Here is an 18,237-nt window from a genome sequence, read left to right as displayed (position 1 = left end):
GCGTCACGCGGCTATTTGTTCTATGAGTATCAGACATCTGAAACCGTAACATGTCCTTCAGACTAGTCTAAGTAATGACTGGGTGACAGCTCAGAGGGTTTAACAGGTGTTTGCAAGATTACACATTTTCCTCTTTATCACGAGTTCAAAGTGAATCTAAACTGCTTAGTTAATGAATAACAAAGAAACCGTGAATAGATGATCCCCGTGTGTCTCAAAAAATATTATATAGGGAGTGCTCCCAAGGCCTTGCTTTCTATCAGTCATAGAATTTCAGTCGTCGAAGCACACAAAAAATCAACCCAGGAACGATGAAGGTGGCAGGGGTCCTGCTTTTCCTTGTAGCGATGATCTACTGCGTCACAGGTAAGGCGTCGAAATAAAAGTGACTCTAACCGGCGACAGATCTCGAGCTAAAAGACACCAGGATTCAATTAAATTGTTATGTGAGCCAGTGGTTAACTGATTGAAGAACGGCCGATTTCTAGAGGCTATTTCACATAATCATTTTTTTTTTTTTACACACACGCACACACCAGACACAGGCGTATTTACTCTAACATGGCTGCACAAAACCGGAGCAGACCAAACATAAAAGTACATGAAAGACTTTATTCCTACTTTTATGTGTGACCTACCCCTGTTTTGCTTCTCAAAATCTGGTCACCATAGCTATACACGCTAGTGCAAGCAAAGAAAACAACCCCTGACCGCTAGTTTGGGAGCAAAGATAAGTAACAGAAAACATGGTGGGGACCCACAGTCATCTAGGCCCGGGTGCCACTGCACCTGCTGCACCATTTGCAGCTACGAACATGGTTGCTTTCGTGAGGCAGAATTCAATGTGCTATTCTTGTTGGCTTAATGTTGACATTATATAAACATGGCAATTGCTACTGTTGTTTGGCATTTGTGGAGCCAACACTCCGCCTACAGTGTGGCATCGCAGCGCCTATGCACTCCTCATTGCCATGCCCTGAGGGACATATAGTACTGGACGGTACTATACTATACAGTATAGTATGTTGAGGTATGGATCTCTGATGATTTTGAATTGGCTGCTATACGTAGGGGGTCGTGTTTTGGGCTAGGCAGGAGGCATGGCGTGTAAGTATAACATGTATAGCAACGGGGGGCATTAAAAAATGAATGGTAGTATAGTGGCATTTTCTCAAAGTTGACAGTGTCCGTCCGCCCTCCTAATCGTTTCCTCATCTCATTTATTTGTAAGATCCAATGAGGGTATTCATCACTGGACCACCATCGCCCTGCCCTCTAAAACCCTGTTTAAGATGGTACCCCCAACAATGTCTCTTCTTGCCTGGGCCAGCCAAACATGAACCCCGGCAGGAAAAAATATCATTATGAACGGCTCTGGAAGAAAAGTCACAGCGCGTTGGGGAATTTTACATGTTTTTGTTTTTTAAAAACAAGTCCTGCTTTGGTGGATTTTCTTTGGAAACCATAACTGGCCCACCTTGCAGGCCTGCAGTGGTTTTCAGCCTGAATTACCGGTTGTACAGTAAAAGTAGGGTGGGCGTTGTGCGGTTTGGGCGACTGATGTCATGCCACCAGCACCACAGCCTGTGGATCCACTTGATCCTCACACAATCCACGTAAAGACTTTTTTTGTAGCCAATGCTTAAAAAAGAAGCGTGGTATTTGTTGTTTCTGTATGTTCTGCTGCCTATTATCTTGTGGTGTTTCTGCGTCCCACATGGGGTCAGGGCCGGTCCTAGGATTCGTGGGGCCCCGGGCAGGATAGGAACATGTGAGGCCCCCTCTAATTTGCATAAAATGTAGTATCATAGCAAGTGACATCATAAGAAGTGTCCACTGACTAATCATTTTTTGGCACTGTTGAAGTAGCTTTGCAAGAAGCTACCTCTCTAATGTGTACATCACTGAGATGGCAACAAATACAAATAATAGCCCTAATAAAATAAGTGCAAATATTTTAAATCTGTATTATGTGGAAATGCAACACGTCAAACGGGGTTTAAAAGCTATGCCTCTATCTCTCCAAAACCAATGTTTCCAAATTAGTGCATGAATAAAATTCTAAGACAGACTGTCCCATATCTATACAGTGGATCTTCAGGTGGCTCCCTGATACTCCAGTTGCACCAATGAAGTTCAAGGTTAAGGCATTTGGTTTTAGCAGGCATGGACATCAACATAAAGGGATCCATGATGGTTCGGGTGAGCGACCTGAAAATGCTCCAGTAAACAGAAAGCACAAATAAGAGGATGAGATGGCACTTGGAAAATGAAGAGGCAGGTAATTGAAAACTTTGGCAGAAGGCTCAATGTACTTAGCAGCACATGCTAGTTCAAAGACAATTTTACCTCTCCTCCAGCATCCTACTTTTTTTGCTGGTTCTGCCCACTTGCATTCACCTCTCTCCTCTGTGCTTTACTTTTTACCTCACCTCTTGCTCAGCCTACTTTCTTCTCTTGCTGGTTCAGCCCCTCTTACATCCACCTCATTCTGCATGCTCTCCTTTTAACATATTATCTTTCCCCCAATGCCCAAGCCTTTTACCTTTACTCTTTGGTTTTGCCACTCTTACATCCATCTTGACCCTCACACCTCCATGCTCTACTCTTTACCTCTCATCTTTCCACCTTGCCTCTGATATTCACTTGCTGATTCCTCCCCTCTTAAATCCACATCTCTCTTCTCTGTCCTACTCTTCACATCCCAACTCTCTACCCAGTCTTTATCTTCTTTGCTGGTTATGCCATCCTAAATCCAGCCATGCCTTTAACTTCTTCCCTTTCCTTTTATCTTTTCTTTCTGCTCCTACTTCATTACATACAACTCTCCCCTTACTTCCTTCCTCTCTCCTCTTGCTGATTCTGCCACTCTTCCATCAAACTCTACTACGCTATCTTCACTGCTCATCTCTCCCCCAGCCTTATAACTTTTGTCACTGGTTCTGCCCCATTTCCATCTTCTCTCGATTTTCATCCTCTTGAACACTCTAATCTTTTCTCACAGATTTTGCCTCTTACACCACCTATTTCCATTCATTATTCATTCATATTATCATCTCTTCCTCAAACTTTATTTCATGGATTCTGCCCCTTTTACATCAATCTCTCTGCTATCCCCAGCTTTGTTGCTTCTCTTTCTCGTTATGTCCTTATATCCATCTTTCTCCTCCATGCTGTATGCCTCATCTCCCCCCCTGCCTCTTACCTTTTTCACAGATTTTGGCCTTCTACATCCACATCTCATCATTCCATCTCTCTTCTCTGTATAAGCTTTCTTGATTGTTCTGCCTCTCTTACATCTACATACCGCATCCATGTACTGCCATTCTTCTCTCATTTCTTCCTTCAGACTCCTAAGATTTCTTTGCTGGTCTGTCCCCTTTGCATCCACCTCTCCTCTTTGATCCCCTTACCTCTTATTTTGTCTCACTGTTTGTCTCATAAATCCATGTCTACCTTCCATGCTCTACACTTCACTTTATCTTAACTACTGTCTCTTACCTTTCTCACAAATCCTGCCTATATTACACCCACCTCCTACCTACCTGCTGAGCTCTCCACCTCTCATCTCTCTGCAGTCTCTAGCCTTCTCTCACTGGTTCTACCTTTCTGAAAGTTACCTCTTCCCTTCCTCTCTACCCCTAGCCTCTTACCTGCTCTTGGTTGTCTTGCCCTCTTATATCCAACACTCACCATTCCCTCTCTATGACAATTAAGTTTTCCTGAGGGTTCTGCTTCCCTTATATCTACCTCGCCTATCAAGCACTGCCTTTCATCTTTCTCTTCTACTTTGTTCACGGGTTCTGCGTCCCTCATGTCCACCTCGCCCCTCCATGCTCAACTCTTTTGGGGATATTCCGAAAAAAGTCATGTGACGCATCGCAGCCTCCCCCTCCACCCCCCGTGCGGCTGCGCTGCACTGCGCGACAGCCAGGGAGCAGGAGAGCACCATATCTTCAAACACTTGGCTCTCTCCTCCCCTTTCCCTTGCACCGTCACTCGTTTCAGCTCTGTGCGCCATGCACACACCTTAGCGCTGAAGCGCTAGGGTGTGTGCATGAGTGTTGCATAGGTTTTGTACAGAAGGGTACCCTTCTTGTGCAAAATACTATGCTGGGTACGATACTACGCTTTTCCCACTTTACATACGTGCTGCGCAGTGTAGTGCGCATGCAAAGTCGTAAAAGCCTGGAGAAATTAAAGCATTTCTCTTGTTAGCGCCTCCTTTGAAGGGGCGTTAACTTTTGTCGCAAAACCATGTTCACAAATTTTTGTAAATATGGTTTTGCTTCAAAGGGCATGGGTGGTTACATGGGCACGCCCATGTACCACCCCCTTGGCGCAAAGTAACGCAAAGCAGTGCTTTGCGCTTCTTTGCACTACTTAGAGGGTGCTTTCCAGCACAAAACAAGTTTTCGCTGGAAAGAAAATAGCAGCAAAAAAATGTACGCTGGTTAACGTCACTTTTATGACGCAAACCCTGCACAAAAGGTTTGAAAATCTCCCCCTTCATGTTTTATCTCTATCACCTCTACTCTCCATTCACTGTTTCTGCCTCTCAAGCTTCCACCTCTCCCCTACATACCCTGCTATTCACCACTCTTCTCTCCGGCTTCTTACCTTGCTTCACGTCTTGTGCCTGGGCGCAATACAGTCCCCTGCAGCACAGATGGGCCCACAACAATTCTGAGGGCCCCATCCCTCCAGGGGCCTCCCATTCAGCCTAAAGCCAATGAATATCTGTGAGATGTGGGAGACTCTGGGGCCGATTATCACATTCTGTAGTGAGGGACCCCATCATTTTGTGTTACACAACTGCTCTCATATTACTTTTCAGATGCGTAAAGCAATGAATGGTGAGTGGCCTGAGGGGTTATATGACTTGGGTGTATCTTGGAGGGTTCATTGCACTCCCCTTGGGGTGATAAGGATGGATGTGGGATCACCCCTTCATCGCTTCCCCTAACCGAATGTTAGCATCCCAACGTAACTTTTAAAGAGCGAATTGCTCATTCTTCCTTCGGTTCATATAAATTACATGAAAATAAAAAACACCAAGCGCTTATAACTGGAGTTATTATTTATGTTCAACTCCTTTTATGTTTCTTTTGGATGAACATGCTTGTTTGAGAAAAAAAAACAGAGTTGCAAAAAAAGAAAAGAATAATAAGCCCTTTATCTATTTCTTCATAGAAGGAGCAGCGCCTTATGTAATGTGAGATCACTCTAAGTTTTTGTGTTGTGAGCCCTGCAGGTTGCTCTGCGTTTCTTTCATGGAGGGGCAGGGCTCACTTCACACCTCACGCCAATTCAAGCATCTCCCTAACTGCTGTTATGCAGATGCAGCGATTAGGCTGATCAGGGCCCAATCTGCACTGCAGCATCTGAAAGGGATGGGGTGTCATATTGCACTTTCAGTCCATGGCAGCCAGGGAGTGAGGGGGCCCCCGCCGTGGGCCTCGCGCATTGCACCACGGCTGCAAACCCCAAGGGAGGGGGCTCCCCCACCTGTTACTCTTACAATGGCACCATTTCAAAGGTTGATGGGCCCGTGGGGGGACCCCTCACAGTTACACAGCCGCGAGGCCCTGGGCGGCTGCCCACTCTGCCCATGCCTAGCGCCGGCCCTGCATGGGGTGATGAGACTTTTCCTAATGCCTAAAGTGTTCCCTGTTATTAAGAGGCGGTGTTGATTTTTCTTGACTATTCAAGGTGTGAACATTATTTACATGGTTTATCAACGCTGATATTAATATAGTTATCAACTAGAAATGCAATCATTGATAGCGGGAGCTGATCAGAGAGCTTGGGGAACTGAACATCTGGTGCTTGGATTATCTTCCAGTGTGAGAAAACTGTGTCTGGCGATAGACCTTCAAGGTTCACCAGGGCACGTGAACACAAAATGGCTTCCAAGCAGACAACAGTAAGGAAGCAAACCAATGAGTATCGTTCTTTCACTTGACATGCCCACTCTTTTGAAGACATGACAACGTGCTCAGTGGCTCAGCCAAAAACAGAGTAAGTCGCCGGGCAAGTATTAAAAAGAGAGTAAGGGGCTTATTTACAAACCCCATGCAACGCCAGGGCGTCACTTTCACTATGGGAAAAAGTGATGTGCCATCGGCGCAAGGGGCTTGTAAATACAGGTAACATTTGCAAAAGTGATGCAAGTACAGAAAAAATGTATACTAGCACACTAAGTGAGAGGGAGCTCTCTGCAGATCTTACACCAGTGAAAATCCTACAGGATTGGGATCAGAGTGACATCTCTGTAGAACAGTAACACAAGTCATGCAGAAACGCGGCATGAGAGGGAATACCCAGTAGAGCTTGGAGTTGCACACGGCATACAGGTCATATAACGTTTTTATATAGCACGTACTTCCCCTGTGTGGTGTGTGCAAGCCCTTGAGTACATAGGGGTAGCCCTATACACTGCACAGAGTGTGTGGTTAGAAATGTGTTGTTGTTCTGATCCTGTATGGGAAGTATTTCCATGTCGTGCATGAGATCACTGATAGATTTTAACGGATGTGTGTACATTTAATATGTAGGTATGCAGATATATATACATATATATATAAAGTAACTAACTAAATAAATCAAACGAATTACATTGCGCGTGCTGCATCGCCATTTGCAAAAGATAATTGCACTTGTGATGTTGCTTTTAAATCCTGCCCATAGGCGTGGCAGCTTGATGCATTATGGTTGTTGCAGTCTTTGATTATTAAAGTCCCACAATGGGAACCACTGCTCAGTCTCCTTCACACAGTTAAAAAATCCCGATTGGGTTCGCTGTGTTTACTCACAAAGGGTTTTGTCCTGCTGCATTTTCACCCTGCCAATACACACAACATTCCTTTTGCGCTGTACTAGTGACTGCGCCGGACCCGCACATCAGCAGGGGGGTGTCTTCGCGACCTGGGTAGGCCGCCACATATTCAATTCGCAAAACACCCAAAATTGAATATTCCACACACGGCGTGTCGCAGCTTATTTTTTGACAATGCAGCATTCGAAAACACTCTCGCGGACACAGCTCATCTACCATAAGTTCCATATGCGTTTCGGGCGTCCTGTCGCCCTTGATCTCAGGAATGGTTTCCGAGGAGTTACAGCGGCAAAAGATAATTGCTCTTGTGATGTTGCTTAAATCCCGCCCATAGGCATGGCAGCTCGATGCATTATGGTTGTTGCAGTCTTTGATTGTGGGACTTTAACAATCAAAGACTGCAACAACCATATTGTATCGAGCTGCCACGCTTATGGGCGGGATTTAAAAGCAACATCACAAGAGCAATTATCTTTTGCAAATGGCGATGCAGCACGCGCAATGTAATTCGTTTGATTTATTTAGTTAGTTACTTAACTCTGTTCAGCCGTATGCCGTAGTTTACTACCCCCCACCCTGCCCCTTCCCAGCTCTGCCTCACCGCCCGCAGCACTCCCTCCAGGAGCCGCTACTGGTCTGCAGAGCTCACAATGGAACGAGTCACAAAGTTGGGAAATTACAGTGAAACAATTCACACAGGAGGGTCATGAGAGAGAACTCCCTGAAGAAATTACACTTTAAGATGAATTGCACTGCAGAGGTGGGAGATAGCGTCTTGCAGAGTCACACAGGAGGAGTAAGGGAGAGCTCCCTGCAGAGTTTACAGAGCCACAAGTCACAAAGTAGGGATGAAAGAGAGAGTTCTCTATTGAACGTACATATACACAAGTCTTACAGGAGCGGTGAGAGAGCACAGTTGAGTGCTCACACTAACTGAAGCCGCGCGGAAGAGGTGAGAGAGAGCTCGAATCAAAGTGACAGGCTCACACAGGAGAAGTGGGGAAAATCTCATTGCAGAGTTTAAAATGACACAAGTCACATAGGGGTGAGAGAGTGAGCTCTCTGCAGACCATAGAATGGAACATCACCAAACAGACTTGGGTCCAATTTAGAGCTTGGCTGATGGGATTTACTCCGTCACGGCCACAGAGTAAAGAACGCAGTCGCTGAGAGAGAGTAAGCTGCTCACTAAATTTAGAGATGTCCGCCGGTTCAGTGGACACCTCATGCATGGGCAGGAACCACTATATCAGTGGTTCCTGTCAATGCATTGGAAGTTTTATGGATGGATTTGTCAACATGACAGAGCCATACGACAAACTTTCAATGTTTTTTTTCTCAATTTTTTTAAAACAAAATCGCAAAGCAATGAAACCCTGTCCCTTACTGCCTGGTTTTACCTGGCGATGATGGACAGTGCAAACTTGCCATTGTTCTTCCAATCTAAACAGGGCTGGCAAAAAAGTGTCATAACTGCCGACGGCCTTTACTCTGTTGGGTCGTCAGAGAAGCAAGTCATCAGTGGATACAGAGTAATCTCCTCTGTTGAAATACTGAACTCCAAATCAGGCAGGCGAACCTTCAGTTTTGCCAGAGCCTATAGTAACACATCATACAGGAAGTAAGGGTGAGCTCCCTGCAGAACTAACAGTGACGCATGTCATAAAGGGGGGATTGAACGCAGACAGACATCTTCCAGTTGACCTTCACATTGCATACGCCAAGGAGGTTGCATAGGGGTGGTAAAACTCTATGCAGAGCATGCAGTGACCGGGCAGTTGCAGGGGCTTTAGAGGGTTATCTCTGCTCCTGAGTTCATAGTGTCATAATGAGTGCAGGCATCGATCTGTGAAAGAACCTGGGGGCATATCATCAACACCCGGCGATAATTATCGCTAAGCGCACTTAGAGCTAGGATAATTATCGCCGGATATCGCTTGTTTTTATCGCAGAGTTAATGCGCTATCAGGGTCGCTTATCTCCAGAGCGATAAAAATACCCTAGTTAGCTGCCAAATGTACAATTATCACTGGGATTCCAACGATAATCGCACAACGTTTGGTGCTACATTGTTGATAGGGCATGGCATACTTAACCATAATATCCACCTTCCATTGGATATCATTCTAAGTCAAACTAAAAGCAGGCATTAGGAAAGTAGCGATAGCCGAGTTTAGCGCTACTTTTCTTATCGCTATGCTTGTTAGCGTGCAGATTGATAATTGGAGAAATGTCGGTTAGCGACATTTCTCCAGTTATTTTCGGCAGGAATGCCTACTTTGCATATCATTAGAGATGCAAAAGGAGGCGTAGTAAAAAAGGGTGCTAACATGCGATTTTGCATGTTAGCACCCTGTTGTTGATAGGGCGACAGTTTTATCGTCGCTTTTTAGGCTTTTAAAGCCAAAAAAACGGAGATAAATCCCTTGCTGATATGCCCCCTGCTTGCTTAGTTTTCAATACCATGTCAAGATTGGTCTTTCTGCCTTAAGGAATTTGAACACAACGTTAATGAATAAAATGTATAGGCAGGTAGAAGGAGTTGCATGTATCAGACTGTTTACCATGTTGGACTGCTTTCCAGAATAAAATATAGTCCTGTGTGACGCAGAACACTTTTCTCACTGCTCTGTCATTTTTTTCCTTTCCTGTTTTACGTGTTATTTTAGATCAGGCCGGAGCTGCCAGCAATGATGAGGCTGAAAGGGAGGTAAGATATTGATTAGAAATATGTGCATGACGCAGGCAGATAATTCACATAACACGACGTACTCCGTGACATAAGAATCAGTCTGAACGGAAAACATGACGTGCTCATTGTAAAATGTATCTGGACCGGGGATCCCCTTAGAAGGGGACGTCGTGGGTACAATTCACAAAGGTATTTGCAAACTTACATATGTGTTATTTGTGGAAAATAAGCTATTAACGGAGCAAAGGTCCTCAAGTATAGAATGTTTGCAGAGGAAAAAATGCACTAACGATGTAGAAAAATCTGCTATTGTTGATTCGACCATACAAGTTTAAGGAGACGTACGGGGAAGGGTACACAAAACAAGGGGCCCTGAAAAGCCAGTGAAGTCCCAAGAACTGGGAAATTTATGGGAACTCACTCTGGACCCGTTTAACAGTGGCGAATTTCACTCATTTTAAAAAAGTCACATGCAATTAGAAATCCCACATCCTGATTCATGTATTGAATTTTTTTTTTATTTTGGGGGTTGAAGGCAATCCTCAAAAAGTCAACAGTATGGTACATGCATAGGAGCAAATCCAAGGGGGCAGATTTCTAAATTTTGTCAGGAGTTCCTTGTGAATCGGACCTTGTAATGAAAGCTACATCCACAGAGGCGCCTGGGAAAAATTGTATGACCCAAAAATGCATCATTTCCCGAAACCAAGTATATATACACCACACAATTTAGACACAATCGGTCACGTAACACTAAAATGGAATTCTATAACTCATATTTCAAGGAAATATTTCCTATTTAGGATACTTTAGGTAACTAAAGACATGTACGTGCCAACACATTGAATGTCACTCAACTTTCTTGAGACCCTAAAATTTAGCCTCCAGTGGCTCTTCACCCATGTGTTACAGGCTGTCCTATGCTGTGCTCTCCTATGTTAATTTTCTTTGTATGGATATATTGGGTGATGCCAACAATCTCTCTCTCAGATTGGTTAGGACTAGGGTGCTCCTTTAAGGACTCAAATACTGTAAAATGATGCAGCGCTGCCCTGCAGGCCATTATGCTGCGCCATGCAGCGTAATTTTAAAAGCACATGGATGCATCGTATTAACAACGTTATGATGCATCCATTTGCATTCCCCAGGCACACAGCTGGCTGGCATGCACCAGTGCAGGCATCCTTGCGTCATGTTGCAAGGGTGCCTGCGTTGTTTTTGTGCAGAAAGGGACTCTTTCCTGCAATAAAAAACAATAATTGATGGCATTTTCCTCTTTCTATGCATGCTGCAGAATACAGCATACATAGAAAGAGGAAAAAACATGGAGAAATCAATGTATTTCTCCTCGTTGCACCACTTCTAGGCCTCCCCTGGGGAGCCCTAGGATTCTGACGCTTTCTTAGCTTTACAAAATGTTGTAAATCTGGGAATGTTTCAGGTTCCATGGATGTTGCGTGGGAACAACAACAGCAACACCCATGGAACGGGATGTATGTCAGTACAACGCGATCTAAAAGATCGCGGTACTTGACAACGCGGGCATTACAACGCAAGTCGTTACAACGACTTGCGTTGGAGGGAGTGGATTTTGGAATCTTATAATTTTATATTCCAACACCAGTCCACGTAACAGTAGGGAAGGTGTTGGAATATTAAATTACAACATTCCTTGCCCAACAGCGCCATCCAGCGCAAGTCGTAGTAACGTCTTGCGTGGTAATGGCAGCGTTATAAAGGCACTGCGGTGTAATCACCACGTTGTAAACAATGTTTACTCATGGAACTCCCCTTTCACGCAGAGTAATGTGTGAAAGGTGCCCATATGTACAAGGCCATGAAAAGAGACACAGGATAACTTTACATGGCCTTGTAAATATGGGCCAGCCCATTGCGCTGCCAGTGGGTCAAACAAAGTGATGCATCAGCAGTGCAATGGGTTTGTAAATTAGGCCCTTAGAGTTTGGAAGAGTGGAAGCCAAACTTGTGGTTTGTCAGGCCTCATTTAGAGTACAGAGTAGGATCACTAATACTGTGCATGTGTTAGCAGGAAGGGTACCTGACGCATTCCCACTATATCGAGACCGCAATCTCCTATCACACAGTAATTAAGAGATGAAAACATTTATATGCCAGAACGGTGTGAAGAATTTTGCCATTGCAACAAAAGTATGTGAAAATGTGCATACCGTCAGGATATATATTTTAGTAATGTTTTTGTTATATTTTCTTTCTGCATTGACAATATTCCTTACTTATGGCCAGGGCTACTGGAATTATGCGGCTGGGGAAAACTAAATTGTGCGTCAGGGTTGACTAAATTATGTGGCAAGAAAAGGCAAATTACTCAACGTAACGTGGGATAATTTGTGACAGTATTACATAATTATTTTTACATTTATACTCACTAACACTGTCCTGGCAAAGCTTACAGCTCCATAGAATCTGTTTAACACCAAAATAGATTATTAGGCAACTAAAAGGAATGTGGGGAGCTACCAGTGAAGACGAGATATAGGGATGCAAAAGTGCCAGGACTGATTACTCACACCCATGCACCCACACAAGCACATGCACATCCCTCATTCTGATACATACACAAAACCATTACCACAGAGGCAGCAGCAGTGAAGTTGAGGCTGACGGAGAGGGCGAGATGGACAGTCCAAGGTGCTTTGGAGAGAGGGGAAGGGGAGGCAGAGATACAGGAGCTGCAGTGGCCTGTGCAGGTAAGAGCGGTGGGGCGGGGGAGGGGGGGCATATCAACAGAGGGGTAAACATCCTTTACAACGCAACTTTTACAGCGCAGTGCCTTTACGACGCAACTATTACACCGAAAACCATTACAACGCATTGCGCTGGGGGGTGCTCTAGGATAGGGAATAGATTTAATTTACTATCCAACACCTTCCCTAGTGTCCACGGGGACTGGAGTTGGAATAGTAAATTAAACTATTCACTATCCAGCTCCCCTAAGCACTATGCGTTGTAATGGTTTGCGTTGTAAAGGTTGCGTCGTAAAGGCATGCGTGGTAAAAGCTTGCGTTGTAACGACGTACATCCCAACAGAGGACGAGGGAAAAATATTTATTTAATTTTCCCTTGTGGTCGTCTATCGAATCCCCCTCAAATCGGTCCCACTGCCCCACATCTCTTACCTGCACGGGCCGCGGCTGAACAGGAGGCTAATGAGAAGAAGGCTAAGACAGGAGAGAGGATACTGAAAAAAGGAGGAAGTTGTGGGGGAGAGAAGGAGGGCTTGTCATATAGACAGAGGAGGATGAGCAAGAGTGAGGCGAGAGCAAGGTACAGAGAAAAAGGAGAGGGAAAGCATGAAGGTTGAGGAAGGGAGAGAGAAGGGTGAGGTGAAGAGGGAAGGGTGAGATAGACGTAGAAGGGTGAATTGGAATGAGAGTAAGTTGACACACAGTGAGAGGATGGCGAGGTCAGGAGAGAGTGAGAGTGGGAGAAGGCGGGAAGAGAGGAGGGTGAGGTGAGACAAATATGAGGGTGAAGTGGAGAAAGAAGGACACAGCAGGCAAACAGGTGGATAAGGCAGAGAGAGTAGGATGAGGTGAAGAGAGGGCGTTAGGGGAAGTGGAGAGTGGGTTAAGCGAGACAGCTGTGGGTGAAGTGGAGACGAAGGAGGGTGAAGCTGGCGAGAGAGGAGTGTAAGTCAGAGAGAAAGAAGGGCAAGCTGAAGAGAGCATAAGAAATCAAGCCAATAGGTTTAAACCTCCAGAAATACACAGTTAAAACATAGTAGACTGAACTTGGCAGTGGGTATCGTATGCAGCTCACATCCTTACCAGATCGTCCAGCATTGCAGCCTCAGCTGTCAGACACCTCGGAGGCTCTGGACAGCCCCACTCATCTTTATGGACCACCCAGATCCTCTATCCAGGAGCCGGGCCGGATGTGAGTGTGCTAAATTGTGTAAATTTTTGGCAAACTTTTGGTACATTTCATTACACTTTCAGAGTGGAATATGGTTTGCGGGCTTCTGAAGTAACTTTTTTCACCCCAAGTACACATCTTAGGTAAAATAGTCACTCCAGGCATTAGCAGGAGACGGATTAACAGATAAACTGTTTGTCTGCAAGACTTGTAATGAACAGCTAGTCTCCCGAGGGTGAAAACTGCACAATGCCAATTTCTGAGCAATTTTGTTTAATTTTACAGTACGCAACATTTAGGACTTTCATCAGCGTAATTTTAATTTTACCCACACCTAGAAGTGGGGCTTGGGTCTGTGGTAGAGAATTATTTGACTGGGCTGGTTTAAATGAGATTATGCATATGCATTCATGTCAATGTGAGATGAGTAGTTTGCAGATTCCCATAGGATTCTGAGGCTGATCAGATTCAGATTCCAAATCCAGTATTAATATTGTGTGGGTATGCTGTATAGTCACCTGAAGCAGATCAGTGGTTGAAGCCATTGGAACTCCAGGGGGGTATCTATTTTGTTTTAGTAATTTCACACAACAGAGTAGTTGAATGAACACAAATACTTGCTGCCAGAACGTTTTGTATATTTAAAATGAAAATTCTTACAAACCCACGAGATGGCGGCATTGCGCCGTTGATGAAAAGTACATTGACTTTGAGCAAGAAAGAATGCGTTTGCTAAACTTCCACTTTCCTAGCAGAGGTCAATTTGCATATGAATATGGTTGTCTAGATATTTTAAAGTGAGAACGTGCAAGCATGATTTCGAGAAGAGACGAGAAAGGAAAAGTACAGATTATTTTTCGTCTACACTTTACAAGTGTTGAGGTAGTATTCAGTCCAAGATCTATATGTGAGGCAGTGGAAAAGTAAACATCCTGACATAGGTTTACTAAGGGCTGGGCAGGCACTCGTATGGTGCTGCGTAACTTTGTGCTTGTAATGGTAAGTGAATTGGTTCAATGTTTTGTGTTGTTTTGCTCCATGGGAGCACGGAACATTAGCGAATTGCCCATCCTACCGTAAAGTTAGTGCTACTGCCTCAAGAATCAGTTTGTCCATATATATTATCTGTCCATCCAATGCAGAATAGCAACCACATTTGCATTACTGTGTTGCTGGTGGAGTTTAAAGTATGTTTCCCACTCTGCATTCTTCGCGGAGTACAGAGCTCTGCAAAACTCCATGAAGTGACGCAGAAGGGAGTTTTGTTTCACGCAGCTCAGCAATGTTATGTTGGCGAATTGCTCGCAAGAAAAAATCATGTGGTAGACCTCCCTGCGAGATTTCTCAGCGCGCATGGGTGCGGCAGGTTGCGACAGCTCATGTTGAAAAATTTGCCGCTCGCGTTGAGGAAGCTGCCTCTTGAGTAGAAGGTCTATTCGAGCTGCAGAAAGCAGCAGCGCCCTCCGGTGCAACACTGAGTGCTGTTTGCTCTGATTTTACAGTGCTGGACAAACTCCCAGCACTTAAAATAGGTACAAGCAGCGCAACTTAATAGAGTGCTCTGCTGGTGGAACTCCGCGGAGCACAGGTGAGTTTTTGCTGCACTTTGCTGAGTTCTACGGAGTAGAACTCTGCCCAGGCCTATATTTTACCTCTTCAAGGATATGGGCAAAATGCCTACAGGCCAGTACGAGTAAAATTTCACTCATGCGTCATGACCAGACCACAAACTTACATCTCTCTCTGAATGTTGAGTGTGTGTATGTATATCTAGTAGCAGGAATCCTGTTAGCAAAGATATTTGTATTCTGTTATTAGGAAAATCCATTTTAGATTGCTCCTGGTCTTATATGGCACAAGATGGAAGTTGTGAAACAGCCCCAGACATTGTTGCCCTCATTTCTGCTGAGGAGGATGTAATCCTACATGTAAAAGTATGAAAAGTTGAAAACAGAACTGTCAATAGAAAGGCTATGCAGCTTTTTTAGTAAAAGATTTCTGATTAACTGTTTCTGACCAATGACATCTGAGTAAAGAAATTTTACTGTAATTATAATTGAATTTATGTAACACCTACTATCCCTGATGAGGCATTGAATCACTTTTCTGTGAGTTGCTTGCTATTGCGGGAAACACAGTGGATTAGTGGTGGACTAGTATAGGGAAACATAAGATGCTAACTGGAGCAGTGAACAAGTTAGTCTTTTAGTTGCATTGAATAGGATAAAGGAGGGATATAGAAGGGAGGAGTCTAGAAAGGGTTATTTGGGAGATCATAGTAGTAAAATTTGGTTTGGGATGAGTCGAAGAGTGGAGGTTGAGGGCATAGTGAAAGAGGTATAGGCTGAGACATGAAATAGTGAATTGGAGAGAGTTGATCATTTTTTTATCTGCAGTGTGTGTAAAGCAATACATATATAGATACATAACTATGTAAAAAAGGTATACATACATATAGAAAATAATAAAGAGATATACAATTGTATTGTATAACATCACATATGTACAAGCATGGATACATATTTAGAAACTCAGGCTTTCAAGTGTTGATGTACATAAAACTAATTTAGTTATGTATTTGTGTTACATCCTGCATAGTTTCTCTGTCCTTTATTACTTCCCCTTTAAGTGCATGAGCCTTTCTGTACAGTGTTCTGGTTCTCAGAACTTTCCTAATGATGCATTCTGCATCTCAATGTCAGTTGTTATTGGACTTGTAGCTGACTACATGATGCTGTGCTGATGAATAAACCTACTTGCAAATTTACCTGTTTCCTGGATTATTACAAAATTTGGCGACGAGGACTCCAGCCATCTACAGCACAGGAGCGGAGTGAACCCCATCTTACTTCAATTTTAACTTCTTTATGGCTTTTTTTGGAATTTTGGCCTTTCCTGAAGAAAAATTCGTTTAATACACTTCACTTTAATTTTAGTGTATTTCCCTGGATGTGTACCTTCGATTTCCCACCTTCTGGAAGAATCTACGTGTTATTTTGCATTGATTGCTGCTTCTACATCTTTCAACTCTGCCTAACGACCAAGCCTCGTTGAAGATTCCAGCTTGTTACCTGCTGCCCAGCTGCGGAACATACATCACGCTAAAGTTCCAGCTCGCTACTTGGACACTGTTGTCAAGCAAGCTCCGTGACGTCTGCGCCTAGCTGTGACGACTCTGCGTTGCCTAGCCACCAGTTCATCAACGACGTACTGCGCTTCTAGTTCAATCGCTGTCACACGCAACGCATACAGCGTGACACGCACAGACGCTGCGTGCAACGTGCAGCCATTTTGTTTGCTTCGTTTCCTAGCAACGCTGATTTCACACGGAAGCCTAATTTTCCGTTTCCCTCACAGCGTAGAAGCTGTTTGCATCGGCGTTTCTTCAATTTTACACAGCGCTCAATAATTTTGATGATCAGCGCATCATAAACATCAAATCCCTGATTTGTGGAACCGTTTGATTTTATCTGTGCACAAAGGTACAATTATCAACATTATATCCAGGAACTTCTTTCTTCAGTAATATAACATTACTACTAACCGCTATTTACAACATTTACTACAGCTACAGTTAATTTTGACTGTACAACGTTATATTCATATTTTTTTCATCAATAATTTACAGTATATTTTCAATAACTTACTACAAATGTGTCCATAATATCTTTTACATTTACATTTCGATACAATCCATAACTTTACTGTATTATTTCACAATTTACTGTCATAGAATTAATTAATATGCAATTTGATCCCCCTGCAAAATTTTTACAAGTTAAAGGTGATCCTCCTTTACCTTGGGCAAGATGGAAAGAGGAGTTTTTCAATTACATGAAAGCTATTGATGGAGAGCGAATGGGCGCAGAGAGAAAGAAAAGTATTTTGTTACACTATTTGGGCTCAGAAGGGCAAGACATTTTTAGAACTTTACCCCTCATTGTACTACCCTCTGGAAGTGGTGATAATCTTAATGTATATTCTGAAGCACTTGCCAGACTAGAGAAAAGATTTAAACCCACTGCAAATATTGCTCTTAATCGTTTCAAATTTTATACCAGAGCACAAGAACAGAATGAATCGTTTGATGATTTTCTCACTGCCCTTAGAGCATTAACTTTACGCTGCAATTTCGGTACAATGGCCGATGAGATGATAAGGGACCAAATTATTGTTCATGTTAAAAACAAAAAGGTCCAAGATAAGTTGTGGTGCTTAGGTGATCCTACCCTAGAAGAGAGCATTGCCATTGCTAAATCTTCAGAAATGTCTGAAAAATGGATGAACATTGTAGAGAAACAAAATACCAGTTCTAGTAAAACCAATGTTGAGGAAGAAGTATGCCTTGTTAAGCCCAAAAATGAAGGAAGAGATTGGCCCACTACACATGGGGGTATCAAGAGTACGTCAAGTAACAAATTTAGAAAACCTGATTATAACAGTAATTCAGTTTCTTGTTTCAGATGTGGAAACAGATCCCATATTGCCTCTTTCCAAGGGTGTCCCGCCCTAAATAAAACCTGTACTATTTGTGGAAAAATAGGTCATTTTGCAAATGTTTGTAGAGAAAAACGCTTCAATACACAAGGGCGAGCGGGATTTCCACGCACCTTTTCTAATTTTCCCACTTCCACTTCTGCCAAAGTTTCTTCTATTAATACTCCTGAAACCACAACACAAGAACTGGATACAGGATATGTTGTCTCTATCATCCAAAGAGGTACTGTTGTTTCAATTAGTAGGAGATCACCTAAGTGTATGTTTAACATATTGGGTATAGAAATTGAACTGATGGTGGATTCAGGATCCC

At 43.5% G+C, this 18,237-nt stretch overlaps 1 protein-coding gene across 1 annotated transcript in view; it reads left to right on the top strand.

The window, feature by feature from the left end:
* Positions 1-226: 226 nt before the first annotated feature.
* LOC144766925 (serine protease inhibitor Kazal-type 1-like) overlaps positions 227-18,237 on the top strand; it is a 58,851-nt gene continuing 40,840 nt past the window's right edge. Inside the window, exons 1-2 of the mRNA XM_078650620.1 lie at positions 227-366; positions 9,508-9,548. Coding sequence (XP_078506746.1) covers positions 312-366; positions 9,508-9,548 — 96 coding nt within the window. The 5' untranslated portion in view covers positions 227-311. The remainder of the gene's footprint in view (positions 367-9,507; positions 9,549-18,237) is intronic.

The sequence above is a fragment of the Lissotriton helveticus genome, chromosome 7 (genome assembly GCF_964261635.1).
Source record: "Lissotriton helveticus chromosome 7, aLisHel1.1, whole genome shotgun sequence".
NCBI classification, from domain to species: Eukaryota; Metazoa; Chordata; class Amphibia; order Caudata; family Salamandridae; genus Lissotriton; species Lissotriton helveticus.
The sequence above is the reverse complement of the archived record's forward strand: the minus strand, read 5'-3'. Positions and strand labels throughout refer to the sequence as shown.